This window comes from Chelonoidis abingdonii, chromosome 6 (genome assembly GCF_003597395.2).
Source record: "Chelonoidis abingdonii isolate Lonesome George chromosome 6, CheloAbing_2.0, whole genome shotgun sequence".
Classification (NCBI taxonomy): Eukaryota; Metazoa; Chordata; order Testudines; family Testudinidae; genus Chelonoidis; species Chelonoidis abingdonii.
This window is the reverse complement of record NC_133774.1, coordinates 52,683,891-52,707,921: the sequence shown is the minus strand read 5'-3', so window position 1 is coordinate 52,707,921 and position 24,031 is coordinate 52,683,891. Positions and strand designations below refer to the sequence as shown.

The following is a 24,031-nucleotide window of genomic DNA, read 5'->3' as shown; positions in this document are numbered from 1 at the left end:
TTTTTCCTTCCCATTCTGTAATTATACTCAATTTGGAACTTGCACCTAGTGCAGAATGTGGCAGTCCACTTATTAAGCAAGGTCTAACACTGAGAGTACATTGCACCTGTACTACTGAATGATTTCCAGGTGAAATTTAAGGTGTTTCAAGTCCTAATAGGTTTGGGTCCACACTATCTGAGAGAACATCTGCCTTTTGTGTGTTATTGCAGCCGTGGAAATCATCCAAAGCACTTAAGGCAACACCATCCATGGCAATACAAAACTTTCAAGAATGACAGGTCCTTGACTTTAGAACTCACTCTGCTCCTTTGTTTATGAGAACTCATATTTGGTGATCTTCTGCACACAACAAGATGTACCTACCTCTTCAACAGGCTTTTTTCAGGTAAGTCTGATTTGTGGGATAGACTGGAGTGCTGTGACTAAGATGCTGCTTGAGGGATATGGCATGTTGGTATGGGAGATGATATTTAGAGTTGGGGAGATATAAGACTTTTTTTTTTTTCTTATCAGATCTACAAGGCTTGCTGAGTGTTCTGTTGTTAATATTTTGTATATTTTTTGGATGGAGGAAAATGGGGGGCTTGGTAGGAGCAAACCAAATCCAAATATGTTATTCCACACTATGTATATTTTATAAGCATAAGCAGTTGAGAATCAACCCAATATTAGAAAAATGTTAGAGACTGACAAGCCCAAATATCATCTCTTCTAAAATTCAGATTTTAAAAATTCTCTGTAATGCATAAAAATTCTAAGTTTTCCAAAATAAGGTCTGCAATAGTGAAAAGGATATTTGTCATTTGTGAAATCTACCAACTAAACCTAAAGTATTCTGTGTGTTTTGGTTTATTCTCACGCCCACTATTGCTGTCCACCTGCCCACATTACTTTTACAAGACAGTGAGGTAGTGAAACTAGATTTCTATAAGAGAACAAAGCTATTTTGTGGCATGAAGGAAGTTCCAGGAGGAAGGGTGAGGAGCAGAGATGGGGTACGCTCCAGGGAAGAGGCAGGGCAGGGCTGGGGACTTGGGGGAAAAAGATGAAATGAGGGTGGAACCTGGGGCGGAGGTTGAGCATCCCCCAACTAGAGGGGAAGTCGGTGCCTATGCATTTAATGTCTTTCCCATAAACTTATTACATGGTAGTTTACTCACCAATACGGTATCACCCACTAAACTCCCTGGATTTGTCAATGTGTTTTAAATTTTTAAGTAAGTGACCAGATTCACAGACTCAAAAAGCTCATAAACATTTGGATACATTAAATACACATGAGAAAGCTAAAGATAAAGTGCGTGAAATATTTTCGCAGGAAAATAAAATATTGGTGAGGCTCATCCTCATTAAAAAAAATCTGTAAAATGCAGCAGTCAACTTTTGTCCACAAAATAGAAGTAAAAGTTGAGATAAGATGTCTGGGCTTTATTAACAAACTTTTTCATTTCCCCTGACAGTATCAGTTTCTGCAGCTTGTTTGTTTTTAATTACATTTGGCTGTAGTACAAGCCAATTTAAATATTACTACTGACTACAAGCGTATTCTTTCCTATTTCTAATGATTTTTATTGAATATCACTTGATGTTTTGTTAGTGTTAATTAGGAATTCAACTGTAGAACATCATGTTTACAAAGATCAGGTGCATTAATTTTGTAGAAGGAATGTTGCCAGCTAGAATTTACAAAATAGCAGATGGTTAAGGCCCTACTTCATTCATTCATTGCAGATCCTACAATATTAGGCTTCATCCACAATTCTGATTTTAATTAGCTTACTTTGCACAATTCAGAATTTTGCATACATTTTGAGTATGCAATTAGTACTGCACTAACATTCAATGCCTGTAAAATGTAAAACACTAAAGTGACTGGACTTGATTTCTACAGTAATTGTGTTAAGACTTTTAGTCTTCTGAATTTTAACATTGTACTTTTTTTTAATTAACAGCATATAGTTGCAGCAAAATGTCTATCAAAAAAATTAGCAAGCACAACATAATACTTGAGTGCTTTTCTTAAACTAATAAGTCTACTCTGGCTTTTCCAAATTACTGCTATTAATAAAGGTCCATTATTACTTTTCCGCATTTTTCCATGTCTTGTCTGCAACTCAGCCACAATAAATTGAAGATCATCCCGCGATTCAAGTGTGGCCTTACAGAGGGCACATTTTTATTATTATTTTGATTTTCTGAGATTTATATAAAATAACTTACCTTGGGTTGTAAAGTATCTTTTCCAAATTAAATTCTTTGAGGTACATAATTACTGCTGCCAAAGAGCAAATCACAGGCTTATCCAAGTTTAGGATTATAGACAGTTGAGAACCTGCAAAAATATGATTTCCTTTGTTAAATGATTGTCACTAAAAATTGAGACGCGTTTAACTATTTTTCAATTCAGTCAAGTAGAAATAGAAGATTTTATTGTGAAAGTGTTAAAAATATTGTTTATAAAACAACAAAAATGAACTTTCAAAATATCTACAAACTGGGACAGCACAGTTTATGAATTTCTGTGTTGTTCCAATGCAAATAGGGATATAAAATACTGGACTTTGCACTCAGTTCCCCCTACTCTCCCCTAGAAATTGCTGATTATCTGTCCAGATGATTAATAAATTTACAGACTAAGGCCTTGATCCTGCATACTGATACATGAAGGTGGCACTGGTTCTGCACGGGTGCACAACTGCCCATGCAGATGAGGACCTGTTTTGTAAAGTTGCTTTATGAAAGTAGAATTTTGCTTTTACCTATTACTTTCTACTCTAACTCCACCCCAATAGCAACAGTATCAAATTTTGCAATAAAATACACCTTCACTTTTTACACAATGTGCGAATTTAAGTTTTCAAAGTATCTTCAGATGGGGAAAAATATTAAGAATTCTTTATTACTAGTCTACTGCTCGCTTCTCAAGATCACATCATCATTCTTGAAATTTGTGAAATTCCACATCTACTCATTCTTCTCCAATTTAGTCAGAGATATAATAGAGGTAACTTCTCAGAAATATCTACAGTACTACATAGTCTTTACATTTCTGCCTTTTTCCAGCTACTTTACTTGTTTTGCAACTATATACCCAGCTCAGAGGGTAGTTATTAAATATTTGTATTAGTCAGACCTAATGGACCAAGCTCCACTGTACTAGCCACCAGTCCTGTATTTGTCTATATAGCAACTAATCAGCACTATAAATTTCAAAGATTTTCTGAATGAAATACCTGTGGTATCAAGCACTCCTCTTGTATAAAAATCAGTAATCAGCTGGAAAGCATGGCTGTATTCAAAATGAATGCCTTCCATCCTTTCTATTCGAATTCTGTCATCTCGTAAACTGGAATGAAAAAAATAACGCTTATTAGTTTCCAATTCTTAATCTCCTTTTATGAACTAAAGAAGGCTCAGACTTCAACTCACTGTTTTTTTCCTCTTTCCTCTCTTTTTATTGCTAAGAAGCCAGGGGATAGTAAATGAAGACATCAGTTACAGCATCTAATCTAAGAGGGATTCTAAAACAATTTTAACGTTTTTTTTTTTAATTAAAAACCTGCCTTCTCTCCATAAAACTCTGTATGACTAAAGTTATACTCCCCAAAAGTGATTACCTAAAAATGGCACCTTCCTACTCACTAACTCAGTTTGTTGAATGTTTTCAGAAACATATCTTCTTATTTTATGGATGAAACCAATTTTTACAACTCAGAATTCTAAAAACTCTCACAGTCAACACAGTTAAGAGGGAAGGAGCTGATACTTTCCTGGCTAAGGGCTTCTCTACACATGAAACTTCATGTGGAATAAGGTAGGGTGTGAATTTCAAGCAGATTACTATTCCTGACTAACTACATTTGTCAGCGCTCTTATTTCAGAATAAGAATCCCTTATTCTGAATTAGCTTAATCCACAATTAAACTACCGGTAATTTGGAATAAACAACCCTTATTCTGGAATAAGAGCATCCACACAAAATCAGGAATAGTTCATCAGAAATGGCTGTTGTGGAATAACTCGTTGTGACACTGTGTACAAATCCGACACCAGGCAAGAAGGGGTTAAAGAGCAGTTTTAGGTTTAGGCAGCCCTGCAAGGCATACCAGTCTTGGAGAAGGAGCCTTAAAAAGAGAGAAGTCCATTTCAGTGGGACCCATCCCTGGGAGATGGACAGATCTCACCCCATAGTTCCCAGGAAGGACCACCGTGGAGAATGAAGCTGGCAGAGAGTTCCTACATGATAGACCTGAGGACACTGAACTAGCCTACAGCTCATCAGGTATCTCCCAAAAGGAAGGAGGCCACTGTCCCCCAACATATTTCTGTTTTCTGTCCACTTGTTCACTTCTGCCTGACACCTATCTGGAGAAGGGAGCATCATCTTTATTTGTCTGCACCACACCCAACACAATGGGATCTTGATACTTCAGTGGAGTTCCTAGATGTTACAGTACTATATAACATATGCAATAGGAATGGAATGTTTTTCAGACTGATAGGAGGGCCCTTTTTTTCTGTATGGGTCCCATATATTAAAAGATGGAGAGAGGTTACTCATCTTGTCCAGCAACTGGAGTTCTCCAAGATGTGACTCTCTGTGGGGGCTCTACTTCAGGCATACCTGCACCCTGCACCACTGATTAGAGATTTTTGGTGTTGGTGCCCATTCAGCCCCACACATGGGCCCCACACATCCTCATGCCCGTGTTAAGGCTATGTTGGACTGCATGGGAGAACCACTCTCAGTTCCTTCTCCACCACAAAATCCCAACAACGGAGACTCCAAAGCAGAAGGGAAGGAGTACAGGTAGTAGAGCACCCACAGGGACATACATCTCAAAGAACTCCATTTACTGCACAGAGCGAGTAACCTCTCCTCCTTTGAGCAGTGTCCCTGTGGGTACTCTACTTCAAGTGACTCCCAAGTAGTACCCCTTTAAAAAAAGGGGGAAGGGGTTGGAGAACAGTCCAATATAGAAGAGAGAACTGCATTGCCTACAGCAGCATCTGATCATGCTGCAGGTGCCAAGACATAATGATTAGAAAAGGTATGAACAGAGGACCAAGCTGCCATTCTACAGATGTCTGCAATTGATACATGCTTAAGTAAAGCTATCGATATAACTAGGACTCTTGTTCAATCTGCTATCACTCTTAAAGGGGGTGGACATGATTTCTGATCACTTTTTTTTAAATCACTACCACTGACACTAGTACAATGAGATATTATTTTCCTTCTTGTTCCTTTAGCTTGTACCAACCTACATTTATATCTACCCTAATATAGTGATGACCCTAGGTCTAAGCTACCTAATTTAATATCTATGGCCACCTGAACAATTTGTAATTCTCCAACACATACTGAATGCTACCTCGAGCATAGAAGAGTGCAGGCCTTTGAGGCAGTCTTGCAAGAGAGCAGGTCTTTAAATCCTAGCCACCCAGAGGCAAAACTAAAGAAATCTTTTTAAAATGGGATTTTATTTTTAGACTCTTATTTATTGTGTCCTCACAATAGTGTCTGTTTTCGAAACAATGAAGTTTAAGAGAACCTAGAGAGATAATTTCTTGAAATTGAACTCGAAATAGGAGGTTTTCCTCCACACACTCATAGCCCCACCCACCTACCTCTTTGATAGATGGCTTGCTGGTTCTGCCCCCAGCACTGATTTTTTTTTAAAGTTTGTATCTATTTTTTAATAATTATTAGTGTAGTTTGCTGCAGTGAAGTGTCATTTTCTATCATGATTCATCAAGTGAATTTCTCTGTCATTCATGCTGTATATAAGTTATCTCCCTCTGTATAAAATTTTGGCAAATGAAAGCAACAAACAGTATACCTTGGGTAAAATTTAAAACTTGCAAAGTCACTGAGACTTAGGCTCCTATTTCACTCAGGCGCTTTTGGAAAAGTTCCTCTTGTGTCAGAATAACGTTACAAAGAAGCAAGCAAAATAATCAAAGCCTTTAGAAAATGGAAAAAAAAATTCCATTTATGAGAAATATCTCAAAGTAGAACACATTTAAAATCAGACAAAAACTATCTTTAAGATACCTATATGAATTCTATAGTATTATCAAACACCCATTTGATACAGATGTAACTGCTATACTTACATAATATGCTAAAAATTTATTATGTTTATTAATCCAGCAGCTACCCGCCCTAAAATTCACCAAGACACCACAAAAACAAAATTTGCTGAATAAATCATTGATGTTTTTATCCTCTATTCAGTGACATTATTATCCTTAGACCATTTTTTGATTATAGCCAAATGAGTTATCATGACACTACTCCAGAAACCAACCCCAATTTAAACCTGAATTTTCAACTTCCAGTCAACTTTCATAAACATCATCTTGTCAAAACCTCTACAAATGAGTTGCTATTAAACACAGTTTGATATTGATAGTTTAATTTACTTCCAGATTTAAAATTGAGAAGGATCATTAGAAGAAGCTGTTACCCTAAAACAGCCAGTCAAAGAAACCGAACATTTTTAAAGAGAAAGCTTTTTCCTTTTTGTGCCACTGTATGTGTTTTGCTGTTATTCCCCCTATAACCTGGTGTTGAACACACACCAGATGATGATAATTTTTATGTGTATTTTAACAAAGTGGAACTCTGAAATTGTCTAAAGTAAATATCCTTTCTAGGAGGCAAATGGTGGAGAAGGTTAACTAGAGTTCATTGTGGAAAGCGGTGTATTAAATACAAGTGAACTGAAGGAAAACCTCTGATTCTTGGTGTATTTTTGTTTTTTGTACTGTGTTTAATATGTTTCCTTAAGCACCTAGAAGCATATGTACATTCAAAGACATTTAAGAAAATTGCATGTAGTTTTATCTGTCACTCTATTAGAAAAAACTGTGTTCCATGTTATAATGGATATCTTAATGTCATAGTCCTTTCAACTATAACAGTGGCTGATGGACATATCTAAAAGTTGGCCCAGTAAAAAATACGACCTCATCCACCTTGTCTCTAGTATCTAAAAATCAACATTTAACTCTTTACAAGAAATAAAAATGGAGACTACTGTTTTGCTTTCTATGTCCAAGTGCAGCATAGCACACAGGAAAATCAGTAAAGGGCCCTATTGGTTCATTCTGAACATCAGTTCTTCTGAAAGAGAAAAAAGGTACCAATTTTCTGGTGTGAGGGGTTTTTTGTTTTTTTAACCAACTAAAATGCATACAGAGCAGTTCCCTATGTGATACACACATTGCACATTTAGAAAGCAGAATTGGTTTCACTTAGTGGGCTTAGTGATAGACAAGGCACTAAGACACAAAGTCCCTGTTTGAAAGAGATTGGTTTTCTTAATAGTTGTTAAACAGTATGTGAACAGGCCCTACTTTACAGTATTTCCTTAAAATGCTTTACACATGAAATGGTCAAATAAAATGAAAACCATAATTTTACATTCTACCAATTAGTAAATATCTGCTTTTGATACTTATTACTGAAAAATAGCTTTCAAGTAATGCCAATTTTTTTTTGTAAATTGGCATTCTGTTGTATAGTTTCATAGAGCTTAAAGTCAGAAGAAACCATTAGATCAAGTCTGATCTCAAATAATACTTTTAATACTATCTCCTGTGCACAAAATGCCCTCCTGGTACATGAAGCCTCTACCCCTTCACTCAGTTAAACCCCTCCTGTAAAAAACTTATTCCATAACATCAAAAGAAATTAGCTGACTAAATCATCTACTTATCTATTACATTTATCTTCTGAGTGAACTGTCATGTGTGTGTGTAAAGGGGTGGTCAAATATTGAGAAATGAGGTCTGAAGGACACTGGTAATAAAGCTTAGAACTGATATGAGAAAAGATCGGATAATATCATTTCTGCTAGCAGTCTCTCTCACAGTTCTGTACATCCTGGCTACTCCTCCATCTCTCTGCAGCTCAGAGAGTCAGATCAATGTTTTGGCATGGTCTGCTCCTGCTTGCTACCAGATGAGTTATTCTCAAGCTGTAAAAACTATATAATATATTAACCAATATTCCACAGATAACTATATAACTATGTACATTAGACAAAGGAGGACAGTCTTACGGTAACATAATATCTAATGAGCCTTCCACAGTAAGTAGGATTATGAGAGACAAGCATCGCAGGTTTCCCCTTTGATGGTACTGAAAGGCAAGCCATCTGAGGTAAATGGGACCAGCACGGTACTGAGCGCTGAAGTGACCTTGCTGTTTTCCCCCACGTCTGCTGGCACTGACAGTGATGACTCAAATTGCCAGCAATATTCGAAATGCCTCTGGTACTGAGATGGTATCAGTAAGATGCGATACCCCAGATGTCTAAGGTGCTCCCTCTGGCTCCAGACTCTATGGTACTTCCCTAGGTAACCAAGTTAATGGTGCTGAGTTCTGCAGTGCCGAAGCAGTGCAGTGCTTAGACTTAGACAGCACTCTATTCTTAGCAGACTTTGGTGCAGGGGATCTTGCACTCTCAGCAGTCTGCTTAGAAGCCTTTTGCCTCTTCTTAGGCCTGGTCTACACTATGCGTTTAAACTGATTTTAGCAGCATTAAACTGATTTAACGCTGTACCCGTCCACACTACGACGCCCTTTATATCGCTATAAAGGGCTCTTTAAATCGGTTTCTGTACTCCTCCCTGATGAGAGAAGTAGCGCTAAAATCGGTATTACCATATCGGAGAAGCCAGAGACTCAAATGGACGCTCATGGAGGGAGGGGAGGGGTACTGAGGACTCCAGCTATCCCACAGTCCACAGCAGTCTCCGAAAAGTATTTGCATTCTTGGCTGAGCTCCCAATGCCTGTAGGTCAAACACATTGTCCGGCGTGGTTCAGGGAATAGCTCGTCAATTTACTCCCCCCCCCCACGTGAAAGAAAAGGGAAAGAAATAGTTTCTTGACTTCTTTCAATGTCACCCTATGTCTACTGAATGCTGCTGGTAGACGCGATGCTGCAGCAGTGAAGCGCAGTATCCGCTCCTCTCCCCTCCCCGTGGCAGACGGTGCAAGTAGGACTGGTAACCGTCACCATCAGCCCGTGAGTGCTCCTGGCTGGCCTCAGGTGAGGCTGGCCTGGGGGCGCCTGGGTAAAAATAGGAATGATCCTGGGTCATTCCAGTAGATGGTACAGAACGGCTGGTAACCGTCTTCATCATAGCAACTGGGGGCTGAGCTCCATCAGCCCCCTCCCTTTCCTGTGTAAAGAAAAGATTCTGTACTGCCTGGACTATCATAGCAGCGGCATGCTGGGCTCCTCTCCCCGCACCGCTTAATGTCCTGCCTGGACTGTCATAGCCCGGGAGGCTGCCTCCCCCTCATTTTATCTCACTAACAAGTCAGTGTTTCTTATTCCTGCATTCTTTATAACTTCATGACACAAATGGGGGGACACTGCACGGTAGCCAGGAAGGTTGGGGAGGAGGGAAGCAACGGGTGGGGTTGTTGCAGGGGCACCCCCCGTGAATGGCATGTAGCTCATCATTTCTGCAGGATCTGACACGGAGCAGCTGTGCTCTCTGATACACTGGTTCTCTAGTACACTTGCCCCATATTCTAGGCAGGACTGACTCTATTTTTAGAAACCATAAAGGGGGATTGACTCGGGGAGTCATTCCCAGTTTTGCTTTTGCACTCCCAGCCAATCTCAGCCAGGGGCACCCATGATAGTAGCAGACAGTACAGAGGAACAAATAACCGTCATCTCATTGCCAATTTATGCCGGCAGCAGCCAGTACAGAATGACTGATAACCATGTCTGCTATCATGCAAAAGCAAATGAATGCTGCTGTGTAGCGCTGGAGTATCGCCTCTGTCCACGGCATCCAGTACACATACGGTGACTGTAAAAAAAAAAAAAGCTGAACGGGCTCCATGGTCGCCGTGCTATGGCGTCTGCCAGGGCAATCCAGGGAAAAAGGGCATGAAATGATTGTCTGCCGTTGCTTTCATGGAGGAAAGAATGACTGACGACACTTACCCAGAACCACCGACGGCAATGATTTTTGCCCCATGAGCCACTGGGCTCTCAACCCAGAATTCTAAGGGGCAGGGGAGACTGCGGGAACTATGGGATAGCTATGGAACAGCTACCCAGAGTGCAACGCTCCAGAAATCGATGCAAGCCTCGAACCATGGACGCACACCGCCGAATTAATGTGCTTAGTGCGGCCACGTGCACTCGACTTTAAACAATCTGTTTTATAAAACCGGTTTATGTAAAATCAGACTAATCTCGTAGTGTAGACGTACTCTCAGGCACTGAGGATGGTGAGCAATGTTGGGACTCAAGCATGGTAGGAGGCATACTCCTGACCAATGCTGAAGCACTTGGTGCAGAGTCTGACCAATCTGGCTCAGACGGGGGTTTAAAGGCCGCCTCCATGAGTAGAAACTTTACAGCGGCTTCATAGTCTTCCTTTGTGCAAGACTTGAAGTCCATAGAAATTTGGCAATGCTCCCTAATACAAGCCCTCCTGAGACCCCTGAAGCAACCTGAGTGCAGGTCACTCAGAGGCATAGCATTATTGCAGGAAAATGCAGTGCTTTAAGCCAGGTGAACAAGGCATCTTTTGGCACCAGAAATCAACCAAAACTCTCAGACGGGGTAAAACTTAACTAGCTGTACTAAAAACAGTAACAATACTAAACTATGTACAACAAAACACAAGGGTACACAGTATAAAGAATCCACTGAGAGCACTTGCAAAATCAAGGTGAGCAGTTCCAGCAACCGTCACAGGTGGTAAGAAGGAACTGAGGAGGCTTGGAGTCGGCCGAGAGAAATGAACATGTGCAATCGCTCAAAGAAGAAAAGTAAAGTTGAGGCAACTTTAATCTGCTAATTCCATTTCAGACACCTAAAAATATTGGTGTGCCCTGTTCTTATTAAGATCTAGTTTTGTTGGGTAGAAACTAGCATTGAATATTGTATCCTCTTCATTAATTCCTCTTTAACCGCAACCATAGCAGTGTTAGCCCTCTGTCATAGTAATTAGCATTTCTTCAACATACTTAGCAAACTTGGCTTGAAAAAATAAAACAAACAGTTTTCACAAACAGTTTAAGTTACACTAGCTTTAACTTCCATTTGCCTCCTCTTTGATTTTTCTTCATTTTTAAACTTGTAAAAAGGTAGAAGTGTGACCTTCAATCCACAGAAATCTAGTACCTTTTTTTTTTTTTAAAGGTTCATATCCTTTAAAACTTCAGATCAGATTAACAAATCTTGAAAAGAAATTGCACTCCCATTGACCAAAGAGCAAAAGTCAGAGTCTCAATCAATTCTTCTTTGTTTATAATACATTTAAACAAAACATGGATTTTTATAAAGTCACTAACAACACTTGCCTGACATTTTATACCTCGATATTCAGTAGTGAACATATATTGTAGTGTATTTCTGATATTAGAATATTATCAAAAAAAGTACATACTGTAAATATAACACTGCAGGCTTTTTCCCCTCCTAAAACCAGATCATATAATGCAAATAGACACAACACAAGAAAACACCTCACTAAGTGAGGAACTATAGTCCACTGAAAAGAAACAGAGCTATCATTCATGGAAAACAGCCTTTATTCACAAAAGCTGTATAAGGGTCAAAATAAAAGCTCTCATTTACACGATTGTTCCAGAACTGTGGAATTTGTTGCAAGGGGATTTTGTGAAGGCCAAAAGTATAACTGGGTTCAAAGAAGAATTAGATAAGTTTGTGGAGGACAGGTCCATCAATGGCTATTAGCCAAGATGATCCAGAATGCCACCCAATGCTTTGGAAACCCCTAAGACTCTGATGTTTCCAAAGCATGGAATGGATCACTTGATGATTACCTGTCCATTCCCCTTGATGCATCTGGCATTGGCCACTGTGGAAAGACAGAATATTGGGCTAGAGGGACCAGTGGTCTGGACCAAAATGGCCATTCTTATGTTCATGTTATGTTTGGAAGAGGGAAAGAAACTGAAAGGAATTATATAATCATTTTAATCAGCTTTTTTATTTTTTTCCCCAAAAGCTAATTATAATTCACGCCAATGGTTAAAAAAATAGGACAATCTCTGTAATAAATCTATTGCAAAACACTGTAGGATCAGATCAGTTAGAGAAATTAATAAGAAATGGTCAATGTCACAGTTCCACTGCCATAAAATCTATAGTGTCAGTTTCAAACTATGTTTTGTATTCCTGGTATATTCAGCTCCAGATTGAGACAATGATGTTGCAATTTGTAAACATAATTGATTCAATATTTTCAAAAGAAATCTTAAAACACAAAAGCAATTTTTGATAAACACAACTAAATCTGTTTACAGGGTTATTGTAGCTGCGTTGGTCCCAAGATATCAGAGAGAGGAGGCAGGTGAGTAAATACCTTTGATTGGACCAATTTCTGTTTGTGAAAGAGACAAGCTCTCAAGCTTATGCAATCTGAAGAAGAGCTCTGTGTAAACATAAAAGCTTGTCTCTTTCACCAGCAGAGGCTGATCCACTAAATTACGTAACTCATAATATATAATTGCATAATAAGTTATTACCTAATCTACCTTTTTTCAAAGGTAAATCTGTACTAATAAGCCAAATGTTTTTAAACATTGCCTCATAATAAGTGGCATAACTGAAAATACCACAGAATTTGTTTTTATGCAGTGCTTTTCATATTAAAAAGTGTCAAACTGCTTTAGAAAGTTTAACAGCCAGACAGCACTGAAGATGCCTACAAGGACAGAGGAGAAGGAAACATACATCAGCATGGATATAAAATGAGATGTTAAACAGCAACTGGAGATGGGCACTTGGGACCTTGGGTTAACATCTCATTCAAAGCACAGCATCTCTAATGCTTCTTCGTACCCTCACTTCTTGTCCATAGCACTGCAATGCAGAATCTACGGCTACAAGTCCAAATCTTGGTTTAAAATTCAAACCTACAACTTTTTATCCCAAGAGATTGCAGTATCAGAACATACATGTTTTATTAGACAGAGACCTGAAACTGGCATAGATTTCTATGAGATAGGATATCTGAACCAAAAGCAGTTTTCTTTCCCTCTGTTCTTCTATGGTATATTACCATTATAATTTTAAAGGTATGTCTTTTGAAAAAAGCTTCCCTCCTGCCAGATCCTGCAGTGAAGCCATAATCATGTGTTTCTGTCACATCACAGTATGGTGCCATAGAAAGACTGCATCAACAAACTCAGTATTATGACTTAACTGTAGGGAACAATATACTTCATTCAAATAAAAATGATTGCTACGGTAAATAAACAAGAAGAAGAATACCTGACCAAGCCTCTAAAAGATAGACATGTTCAATTGTTTAAGTATTTTTCCCAGCCCATACTGAAGTCACCCTTTAAAAGCTGAGTATGAGCTGATCTCCATAGTAGGAAGTGAGCCTGAAACATAAGCCCTCATATCAGAAGCCTGAACTAAAGTAGTGGTTAAAGCTTTTCTGCTATGAAGCAAAGTTAAGTTGCGAGGAAGAGGCAGGCCCTGCTCAAAGAATCTGGCAAGAACTGGGCTGATATTGCAGAAACACACAATCCTACATAGTGCTAGGTACAAGAATATACACGCAAACACATTCCAGAAGGGTGGTACTAGAAAACCCTAATACCAGCACATTCCCCAAAGATAAGAGGAACACACTGACCCATCCTAAAGATAAGGTCAGGGTAACTGCATGATAGATTGAGATGTTTTGATCAAAACAACAGGTATAAGGCAATAGGTGGCACCCAAATACGTCAGAGGGACAATACGTAAACTTTTTTGCATTGGGCTATAAAGAGGTATCGCTGAGGGGATGTCGGGGTCGGGCCAAAGGCATAATGGAAAGTCTTGCCACTATCTGAGCCGGTCCACTATCATGAACATACGTGTGCTAGTGTACCTGTAACCATTAAGCCCAGGAATTAGCATTGTGCTTCATCAGCAATAAACTTGACCAAGTTCCTTTGCTGAAAACCGAGTATGTGAATTTATTGGATAGTTCAATCAAAGTCGGTTGTCTCTGCTCTCTGCACAGAGCTGGGGAAGCATACAGATAGAACACACACACACAGCCAAACAACTATCAACAACCTTGTGTGTATTCATTGTTATATAAATTATGAAAAATGTCACTGGCCCTCCAAACACACTCAAAATTATTTGGAACCTATATACACAAATGCAAAATATTTAGTACTTTCTCACAGAAACAAACATTTTCTTATACAAGGCTGTTGAAGTAAAATATGTACAATTAAACACGACTATAAAACACAACATATTTCTGGAGTCACTATTTAAGGTGGATAAACTTCTCCTAGAATCCAGAAGTTAAAGCATTTATTGCACAATCTAGCAGCTACAAATGTTTACACTGAAGTGTGGACCCTACATTTGCAAAGGATATAGATGAAAGGAGAGTCCTAGAAACTTACTCTCAGAGCTAGAGGGTAAAGGGGAAGCTGCCAGGAAGCTAGTGTGTGCTGCTGAAATGAATGTAACAAGAGAAATACTTTTGGTGAGTAAATAACACAGGTGAAGAGGTTCCTCTACATGTCTGTTAGAACTTGCCTCTATTCTCCCTGCTTCAATTTCCTACACTTTGGCTACAATCCTACCTGTCAAGGACTAAATTCCCCATCAAAGATGTAACTGCTGCTCTTTCATTAGGCTGGTTGAATAATACCAGGAATTCCAAACTCTCGTTTATCCCCTATATAAATAAGCTGTTTCTACTAACAACAGAACAAAACACAAACAACTCCTGCACGATGATGTAAACCACGTTGATAGCTCCCAAACTGGAGTCTGGGATCCACAGGGTTTATAGTATATAAAGAGATGGCAGATCACACAGTCCTTCATCTTTGTTTCCAGCCGATTCTAAAACGGCCAAGCTCTTCGTTGCAAAAAAAGGAGTCTGAAGGCCTGAATGCAGATGGCAACAAGTTGGAGAAGCCAGCCTAACTGTTTCTAATAGGGGCACTGCTATACTAGAGGAAGAAGAGAAAAAATACAGAACCCCCAAAAGAGGACAAGAATCCAGAAGAGCAGCAAATGAGGCAAGCATGGCAGTCTCCCCAGTGGAGCAGAAGGCTGTACTTTCTACAAACATGTAATGTGATGCCTAACGAGGGCAGAGGGAGTCTAGGAGGCACTTGGTCTATGCCTTGCCTACGATAGGAAAACTGATTTCTAACCACTATTTAGAGATAGATTGTAAATTTAAGTAGTAAAATTTAAATGTTATATTAAAAAATTCTGCACACAGATCCACGAATTTGGGTTAATGAGCAGCAGCAAACAAACCTAGAAAATAGAAATGGACAAAAGGCATATTCCAATTCTGATTTTATTACAAAAGGAATGCCATAGTTAAGAACCGAACAGCTTTCCAGGAAATTCTCCCACGTGTGCCCGGTAAAGATTCTAGGAGAAGAAACTCAATCAGTTCTCGTAAGTGGCAGATATCACCTTATACTCATCTGAAGCAAAACTTTTTGCTTTAATAATGCTGTTACAAAATGATGCACTTTGTTTAGCGTATACTGCATAGGATATTCTGGGATTCCACACAAGTCTAAAACAATGATGGGCTAAACAGAAAAGTTGGAAGGTCAAAACAGTTGAAGACCAAAACATCTGATTTTAATTAAGATCTGAAATGAAGGCTTCTGTATCATTGCTTTCAGATTACAGTGACAGGTCATTATTCTTGGCAGTCAGGCAGAAAATTTGCAATCATTCTTGAATTTCTTGCTTAAAATAGCCTGTTACTCTAACTAGTAAAAAAAGAAACATACTTGTCTTGAATATTCAGATAGGTTTTTTGTTGTCTAATTCGTAATATTTCTTATTACTTCACATTCTTTTCTTGGCAATTGATGTCTCACGTTGTAAAAAGTTTTGGGAGTTGCTTTCTTTATAAACCACATAGACGCTGAACTTTCATATTTTCAAAAATCTGTTCCATGTTCAGTGTCAGGTAACAATTTAGCAGCAGTTTCTGAATGTCAGTCATGTTGAAAGCCTGAAAAGTCATCAGTAGCAAGACTAAAACTTTAAAGACCCATAAGTGTCAGTAAGAATACTGGGATTTCTCTAAAGAAGTTTATCAGTTCTAATTCCAGAAACATTTTATTAGCAGGTATATCTATAATTAATTACACATTTCTTCTTAAGAAAATTTAGTTATTTATTTGTAAGGGAAAGTATATAGAAATACCACCCCCCTCAAAGCTACTTTTTCTGAGCTCTAAACATTAACCTACTCATCAAGGAATGTACTTACTTTTCTATATGTTTTTGTTTTATATGGTTTTCTAAATATAAAATAGCACACTATTTATACCTAAATTGTTAGCTAAGAGGCCAACGTGTAAACTCCCTGCAGAAATGTCACACATAAATCATAAAGGGAAGTGGCAGAAACACACAGTACAGCTGTGGGGAAAAAATGTATTCCAGTTTATTAGTGTTAGTATATAAGGCAAAATTCTACACTCAGAGCCACATAACAGTTTTTGAAACTGACACTCCGCTCTCCCTACACATGTAGGGCACCTAATGACAGCAGTGGGAATTCTGTAACAGAAAGAGCAAAATACTAGGAGAGAGGTTCACTATGGAAATCCAAAGACAGATTGCACTATGGGCAAATCGTGCTCCACCATCTCTGTAGGCATGAAAGTCCCCTTATTCAGTATAACTTATTGCAGAGTTTGGCTGTACCGGGCTGGTGAAGGATAGGATTGGCAGAGCCAACACAGGGGCCGTATATGCTTGTACTCCATAGAGTACAGTTCCACAGCAGCTCTTTTTGCACTGCTGAAAATGGTGGGAGAAGAGATACAAAGTGGGCCAACAGATCCTCTGCTACACAGTGCTACCAGCAAAATAGGAAATAAAAGGTGCTGCCAGGGAAACTGAAGTCTCCACAGTCATTGAGCTTTCGTGTAACCACTTCATAGCCTTCCCCACAACACATCTCAGCTGTGTGTATCTCATACACTCAGGCTGTGTTCAAGGGACGAGATTTGTGCCTTAGAAACTGAATTACAGAGAGGAATTCACCATCCTAGAGTTCTACTAAGAAGTGTCTGGCTTATAAAACTTCAGCAGACTGCTCAACAGGCTGGGGACTGCAGATCATTTGTCCATAGGGAACTAAGATTCAAATCCGGTTGCCCAGCAAGGAAGTATGATTGTCTGAATTTCTGGACTGAGATCTCATTCTCTCAAGAAAATGAAATATAGTTGCTGCTGTGATTATCTAATAGCATGTCTCTGTTTGGCACTATCACAAAAATTTCTCATTCTTTGGTGTGAGAGACTCTCATCTGGTCTTTTATTCAGTTTTATCTTCACTTTAATATAAAATGCCACTAGCAGAACCAATTTGAGACTGAATGAGAACTGAGGCTATGTAATAATTTACCTCAAATTCAAGTAAAAATCTGAAAACCTACTTAGCATTACCGACAACTCTGTCAAGTTTTGGGGACAAGAACTGTCTTTTTTTGTGACATACAGTGCTTGTACTGGGACCTCTAGGTGCTACCATAATAAAACTATTAAGTAACAAGATGTTCCGCCTGACAACATCGGTTAAGTCTGCAATTGCAAAAGCCTGTAAAAACAAGCACTAGAGATGCTATACCATCCTAAAATCACATCCTATTGTGTACAGCAGAGCCATCAAGTAATTAAATTGTACTTTATTTTACTACAAAGTGAAACCTAGCTTAAGTAGAAATTAAAACTACTGCTCGTCTTTCTAGCAAAAATAACAGCCTTTGAACTATGTAGCCGGTAGCTCACAAACCTTATTCACCCTTTTAAAAAACCACCCAGGTGTGAGCTACAACAGCAAGTGGTTGCAAAGTTCTAAAAATTGTTATACAGTCTTCTCTATCTTGGCTGGAAAATTAAACTATTGCTTGCCTTTTTACAAAGGATAATTGGCTCTGAGCAATCCAACTGTAGCTACAAAAGACATCCAAACTCTAACTTGTCACCACAGCACTCTGATTAGGGCACAAACACCACATTTAAACTGAGGCTCAGCTTCAAGTCTGCTCAGACAGAAGTTTTCCCTGGTCTCATTCCCTTCTTCCAAGTTATTACTCCCTGGCTGTAAGGGTTGGAAGGGGCCTCAGGTGGTTATCTAGTCCCACCCCCTGCTCAAAGCAGGACCAATCCCCAACTAAATCAATCAGTGAGAGCAGAGGAGGCTCCCACTGGCTACTGCTCTGCTTCTGCTGGTCCTGGTGCAGAAGTACTCTAAATTGCTGTTCAGGCCTATCTTACATTCTTATACATACGTCACACTAATTTTCACAAACACATAATGAAAGTGAGGGAGAGGCTTATGTGATGGAGAGGAGACGGAAAGTGGCTGATGGAGAAGAGGCAATAATTTATGCTAATAAGATGAACAAGAATGAAAAGTGAGCTAATAGAGAGAAAGTAGGAGCAAATTAAGGGGTAAACTAAACAACAGAGGAAATGGAAGTGAGAGACTGCTCTCGCAGCTTCTAAACTTTAACTCTGGCATCCATTTATCACCCATAAGTACACAAAACTGGTTCTATTATTGATTTTAGGCCATTTTTAATCTACAGGCACCTGCAATACTTTTTTTTTTTTTATTGCTGCCACCAAATAAAAATCTGACTCTCAGAAATACAAATATAAAAATGGGATAAGAACTTTCAAGGCTTCTGCAATTAAAGCTTGGTGGTACTCCTTCAGAGATGGCCAACATCTGCTGAGTCTCTGGCTAGAGAACACAGCTGCAGAGTCTGGTCACAGTTTGTCTTGCCATGGCCCGGTCAGCGCTGCAGACTCAACAAGTTAAAGGGGTTAGTAGGCCACCTCTTTCCTCTCTGTGGGTCACCAGGAAAACAGTCCTGAAGCTGCATCTAAAGTCTCTAAGGGTACATCTACACTACAGGATTATTCTGATTTTACATAAACTGGTTTTGTAAAACAGATTGTATAAAATCGAGTGCACGCGGCCACACAAAGCACAATAACATACCCTGAACCACCCCGGACAATGTGTTTGACCCTACAGGCATTGGGAGCTCAGCCAAGAATGCAAATGCTTTTCGGAGACTGCGGGGACTGTGGGATAGCTGGAGTCCTCAGTCCCCTCTCCCTTCCTCCATGGGCGTCCATTTGATTCTTTGGCTTTCCGTTACGCGTGTCACACAGCACTGTGCTGTGGACTCTGTATCATAGCCTGGAGATTTTTTTCAAATGTTTTGGCATTTCGTCTTCTGTAACGGAGCTTTTGCATAGAACAGATTTGTCTCCCCATACAGCAATCAGATCCAGTACTCCCATACGGTCCATGCTGCAGCTCTTTTTATTTGGGACTGCATCGCCACCCGTGCTGATCAGAGCTCCACGCTGGCAAACAAGAAATGAAATTCAAAAGTTCGTGGGGCTTTTCCTGATCTACCTGGTCATGTCATCCGAGTTCAGATGGCTTTCCAGAGCGGTCACAGTAGTGCACTGTGGGATACCCACCGGAGCCAATGCCGTCGATTTGCGACCACACTAACCCTAATCGATATGGTAATACCATTTCAGCGCTACTCTCTCATCCTGGAGGAGTACAGAAACTGGTTTAAAGAGCCCTTTATATCGATATAAAGGGCCTCGTTGTGTGGACGAGTGCAGCGTTAAACCAGTTTAATGCTGCTAAAATTGGTATAAACGCGTAGTGTAGACCAGGCCTAAGACACCAACTTAGTAGTTCCTGATGGTTCTCAGCTGGGTCCTCATTCCATGCAGCCTGAAACAAGACAGTTTCTCCTTTGCACTTCAGGAAACTAATTTTCATAGATGGACAAAACATTCATCTCTCACCCTTGGAAAGAAGGCTTCAGCTTACTGAGGTGTTTAAATATGTCATTTAGACAGACTATTTGTGCTACACGAAATAAACTACTGTCAGTATGTGGGACAGGGCTGTGAGCGAGGCATTGCTGCTTCAGTGACCATCTCTGAAGTACCCACTGAGAAAGCACTCCTACTGCAGTAATGAAAGGGAAAATGCAGCCATTCATCAAAACTTGAATCAAAACTGATTAAAATACTGTGTAAAACTCCTGAAAGATTTATAACTTGGGGGCTGCGGGGTGGGGAGAAGAGAAGGAAGTGAACTACTACTGTTGGATTCCCAAAAGACACACACAACTTTAGTTATGTAGCAGTCCTAACTACTGAAGCAGGACATTTTGTCTTACTGACTGTTGGTGGTATGTTCTAAAGAGGCCTCACTATTAGTTGATAGCTTAGCCTAACTCCATCCTACACAGACGAAGGACAAGGCCACAAGTATGGACTGCCCAGCATGCCTTGAACTGAGAATTTATAATTTAAAACAAACTGCTTGAGAAGAATCTGGCACATAGTGTTTTTCATTTGTTGAAAAAAAAATATACCTTACATTTGTTTTGCCATGTTTTTAATAGAAATGTCTGGACAGAAAACAGGAGACAGCTGGTGACTCAATTACTGTTCTAATTTATGCTTCCTTTGATAAGCTGCTACAGATTTAAAAACCCATTAAGTGTGATGAAAATGGACTTGTTGATTTTCCAATTAATTATTTTAGGGTTCCCTTGAAGATTTATAGAAATGCTAAAATACATTGACTTTTCTAATTTATGTTTTAAATATTCATAAGTTTCTCTGTCATTGTGCATATTTATACAGTCCATATTTATATTGTTCCTTTAAATAACTCCCATAATTAAAAACACTTTAAATCAAAGGTCAAACAATAATAGGCTACCCAACTTTATTTCAGACTCTATGAATAACTGACACAGGGAAAAGAGAGCTTTCACAGCAGATCACCTCGCAAAGTCTAATGTAGTGTGTAACATCCAGAGGCTACAATAAATGTACTTTCCATGTTACTGCTTTGCAAGTTTGTTGCTATTTTGTGACCAAAGAGCTGATAGATTTAGCTAGCAGAGAGCATCTGAGAAATGATTTTACAAATAAAGAATACATTTCACATAAGTTGATGAAGGCAGATTCAGCTTGATGGATTGCTTGATCATGCATGATCATGAACATGAATTAAGTTTCTGAATTGACTTGATATTTCTGTCTGGTACGTTTTGAAAATCTGAGGCCTCATTTAAATGACACACTATCTCTGGCAAGAATTCAGCTCACGTCATATTTCCAAGACTACTTGACGGTGTACCAAAGCTGCAGGGCTTTACATTGCAGAAGGAAATAAAAATGGTGAAGCGTGAATGGAAAAAAAAATAGCCCTTCATTCTTCTTTTTAGCCACTTTTCTTCATAGTCATGAAAGAAAGATCACTGAAAACCTACATACTGAGTCCTTGCACTTGCCTGCCCCCAAGCGTGCGGAAGAAGTAGAGGAGAAACACAAATGTTAACTATCAACACAAAACATTAATCAACATCCCTTCTTTCTCACACTCTTGCCTTTACTATGGGCTAGTCTACACTGGCAACACTAAAGCAGCAATGCTTTAACGTGGCTTGTGTGGTCACAGCAGAGCGCACACTCTAAAAAAACCACCTCCACGATGGGCGTAGCTCCCAGCGCTGGTGCACTATCTACACTGGCGCTTTTTAGCGCCGAAACTTGCTGCGCTCAGGGGGATGTTTTTCACATCCCCTGAGCGAGAAAGTTGTAGCACTGTAGATTGCCAGTGCAGACAAGCCTTAAGTGACTAACCAAGGAGCTACTAATCATACAACTCTAATGCACAGAAAGTGTTTTGCTAATCTGCATTTCCCCAACATGGTTTGAATGCTTATCAAAGTTCAAGAAACCCGAGTGGGTGATGGTTCCTAGAAAGCTCCTCAGCAGATTACAGAACACTAATTATTTCAAAGATTATTTCCAATATTTGGAAAATTCTTTTATTCATTCTTGCTCTCCCTCCCTACCCCCTTCACAAAAAATTAGCAGTTCTAGCTGCAGGCTCAATTTCACTTGCATTTAACCTTTTCCACATGCGCATCCCAAAGAGGCTAACTAATAAAAACAAACAAACAAAAAAATTAAAAGTGGACAGGGGTCCACTTTACAACAGGGGTCACTTACAGGGAGTTCTGAGAGGGAGTTCTCCAGGTGAAGGAGGAGCAAATACAGGACCCTTGGGGTAAGTAGCTATCTGTAATGTGTGTTTGTGTTTGGGGGTTACTTGCTCTGTGGTCTGCCCTGGTATGGCCATTCTTATGACACCCCAAATCATCAAAAATTGACCAATACAATAGAATACCCTGTTACTAGAAGCAATTGGAATTCAGCTTCATTCATGATAGCTTTTTATAAGTCTTTGCCAAAGGAAACTGTTTTGAAGAATAATCTCTCTGTTAGCCATAACTTTGAAAATCCAGGAGCCCAAAGTCAATCTGACGATTTTACATGTGTCAGAAAAGAAAGCAAGGACTCAGACAGATGCAACTTTGAGAAATAAGTAATGCTCTTTACTTCTATCATCATTTAACTTTCATTCAGATCCTAAGCTTTTAAAATACGCTATGACTCAGGAATTGTGTAACAAAAACTACATTTAAAGATGTTCCTGACAAAACCGATCAATGCAGTAAATGGATTTAATGATAAATCTAAAAGGCACAATTCCATACTTCAATCAAAATGCACAGTAGGATAAACTACTAGAGAAACATCTTGAAAATAAGGCTATCCAACTGTTACATACCAGTTTCTTTCCATGATTTTCATTTTAAATCAGGATGGATTAAAAAAAAAAAAATCAATGATTTTTATTTAAATCAATTTTTTTTGATAAAATGCTTTGAGGAAAAAGCTTATCTAAAACTATTTTTAGATGAGATATCTTCGAGCTATAATATATCTTATCATGGAATAGGGATTATAAATTCTAATTCTATAGTTGGAGACAACTATTGCTGTGTGCTGAGCTTGTGTTTGTCAGTCTGTTTGTTCGAAGAACCGTGTGCTGTGGCTGGCATTTGGAGGCCGTGAGCTTCAAAGGAAGGTTTGAAAGCTCGAAGCCTCTGGTAATTGGCTGAGCCTTAATCAGTGGGCGGGCATTCACTCAGGTCAGGGCTTTATAAAGCGGCACACAAGTGACCAGGGAGCTTGCGTCCAGGGGCTGCTAACAGGGAGTTTCGCAAGGCAGTTTGGAGGGGGAGCGGGAGAGAAGCGGGGGTCCCTTGTCGGTCCTACCTGTTCCCCTGTAGACCCCTTAAAACTTATACTTCAAACCATATTCCAAAACTCCTTTCTTTAAACCCACCCTTTCATTAACTAGGAGACAATGCAGGCAGAAGCCCAGCAGCAGAGTGGGGGCTATCCAGTTTATTGCACTGAGTATAGCATGTATGATTACCTGCCCTTTAGGTGGGAGGTGCATGTGTGCAGTCGGTGCAAGGAGCTCCTGGCCCTCAGAGACCACGTACGGACTTTGGAGGCCAGGGTGGCGGAACTGGAGCAGCTCTGACAGGCAGAGAGGTATGTTGATGAGGCTTTCTGGGACACTATAGAATTGTCCCACCTCCGCTCAGACAGTCTGCGTGCTGTTGAAGAGGAATAAAGGCCCAGGGAAGCAGAACAGTCAATGAGAGCAAAGGGAAACCTTCCCATAGTTGGGACCCTCCTTCCAGATGGCGCTGGGGTTGCCTCTCGCATTGAGGTTACCTCTCCGGGGCAGGGAACTCCAGTTGCTAGGAAAAGGCAGGTGTTAGTAATGGGAGATTCGATCATTAGAAACAGCTAGGTGGGTTTGTGATGAGCGGGAGAATCGTATGGTGACTTGCCTGCCTGGTGCAAAGGTTGCGGATCTCTCGAGGCATCTAGACAGACTTAGGTGCAGTGCTGGGGAGGAGCCGGTGGTTGTGGTACATGTAGGTACCAATGACATAGGGAAGGGTAGGAGAGATGTCTTGGAAGCCAAATTTAAGCTGCTAGGGAAGAGACTGAAATCCAGGACCTCTATGGTGGCATTCTCAGAAATGCTCCCAGTTCCAC

General features: G+C 39.7%; 1 protein-coding gene across 1 annotated transcript in view; it reads right to left on the bottom strand.

Annotated features, from left to right (window-relative positions):
- Positions 1-24,031, bottom strand: part of MSH3 (mutS homolog 3) — a 177,753-nt gene that overhangs the window by 114,195 nt on the left and 39,527 nt on the right. Inside the window, exons 9-10 of the mRNA XM_075067487.1 lie at positions 3,237-3,349; positions 2,224-2,335 (exon numbers count right to left, since the gene is read on the bottom strand). Coding sequence (XP_074923588.1) covers positions 2,224-2,335; positions 3,237-3,349 — 225 coding nt within the window. The remainder of the gene's footprint in view (positions 1-2,223; positions 2,336-3,236; positions 3,350-24,031) is intronic.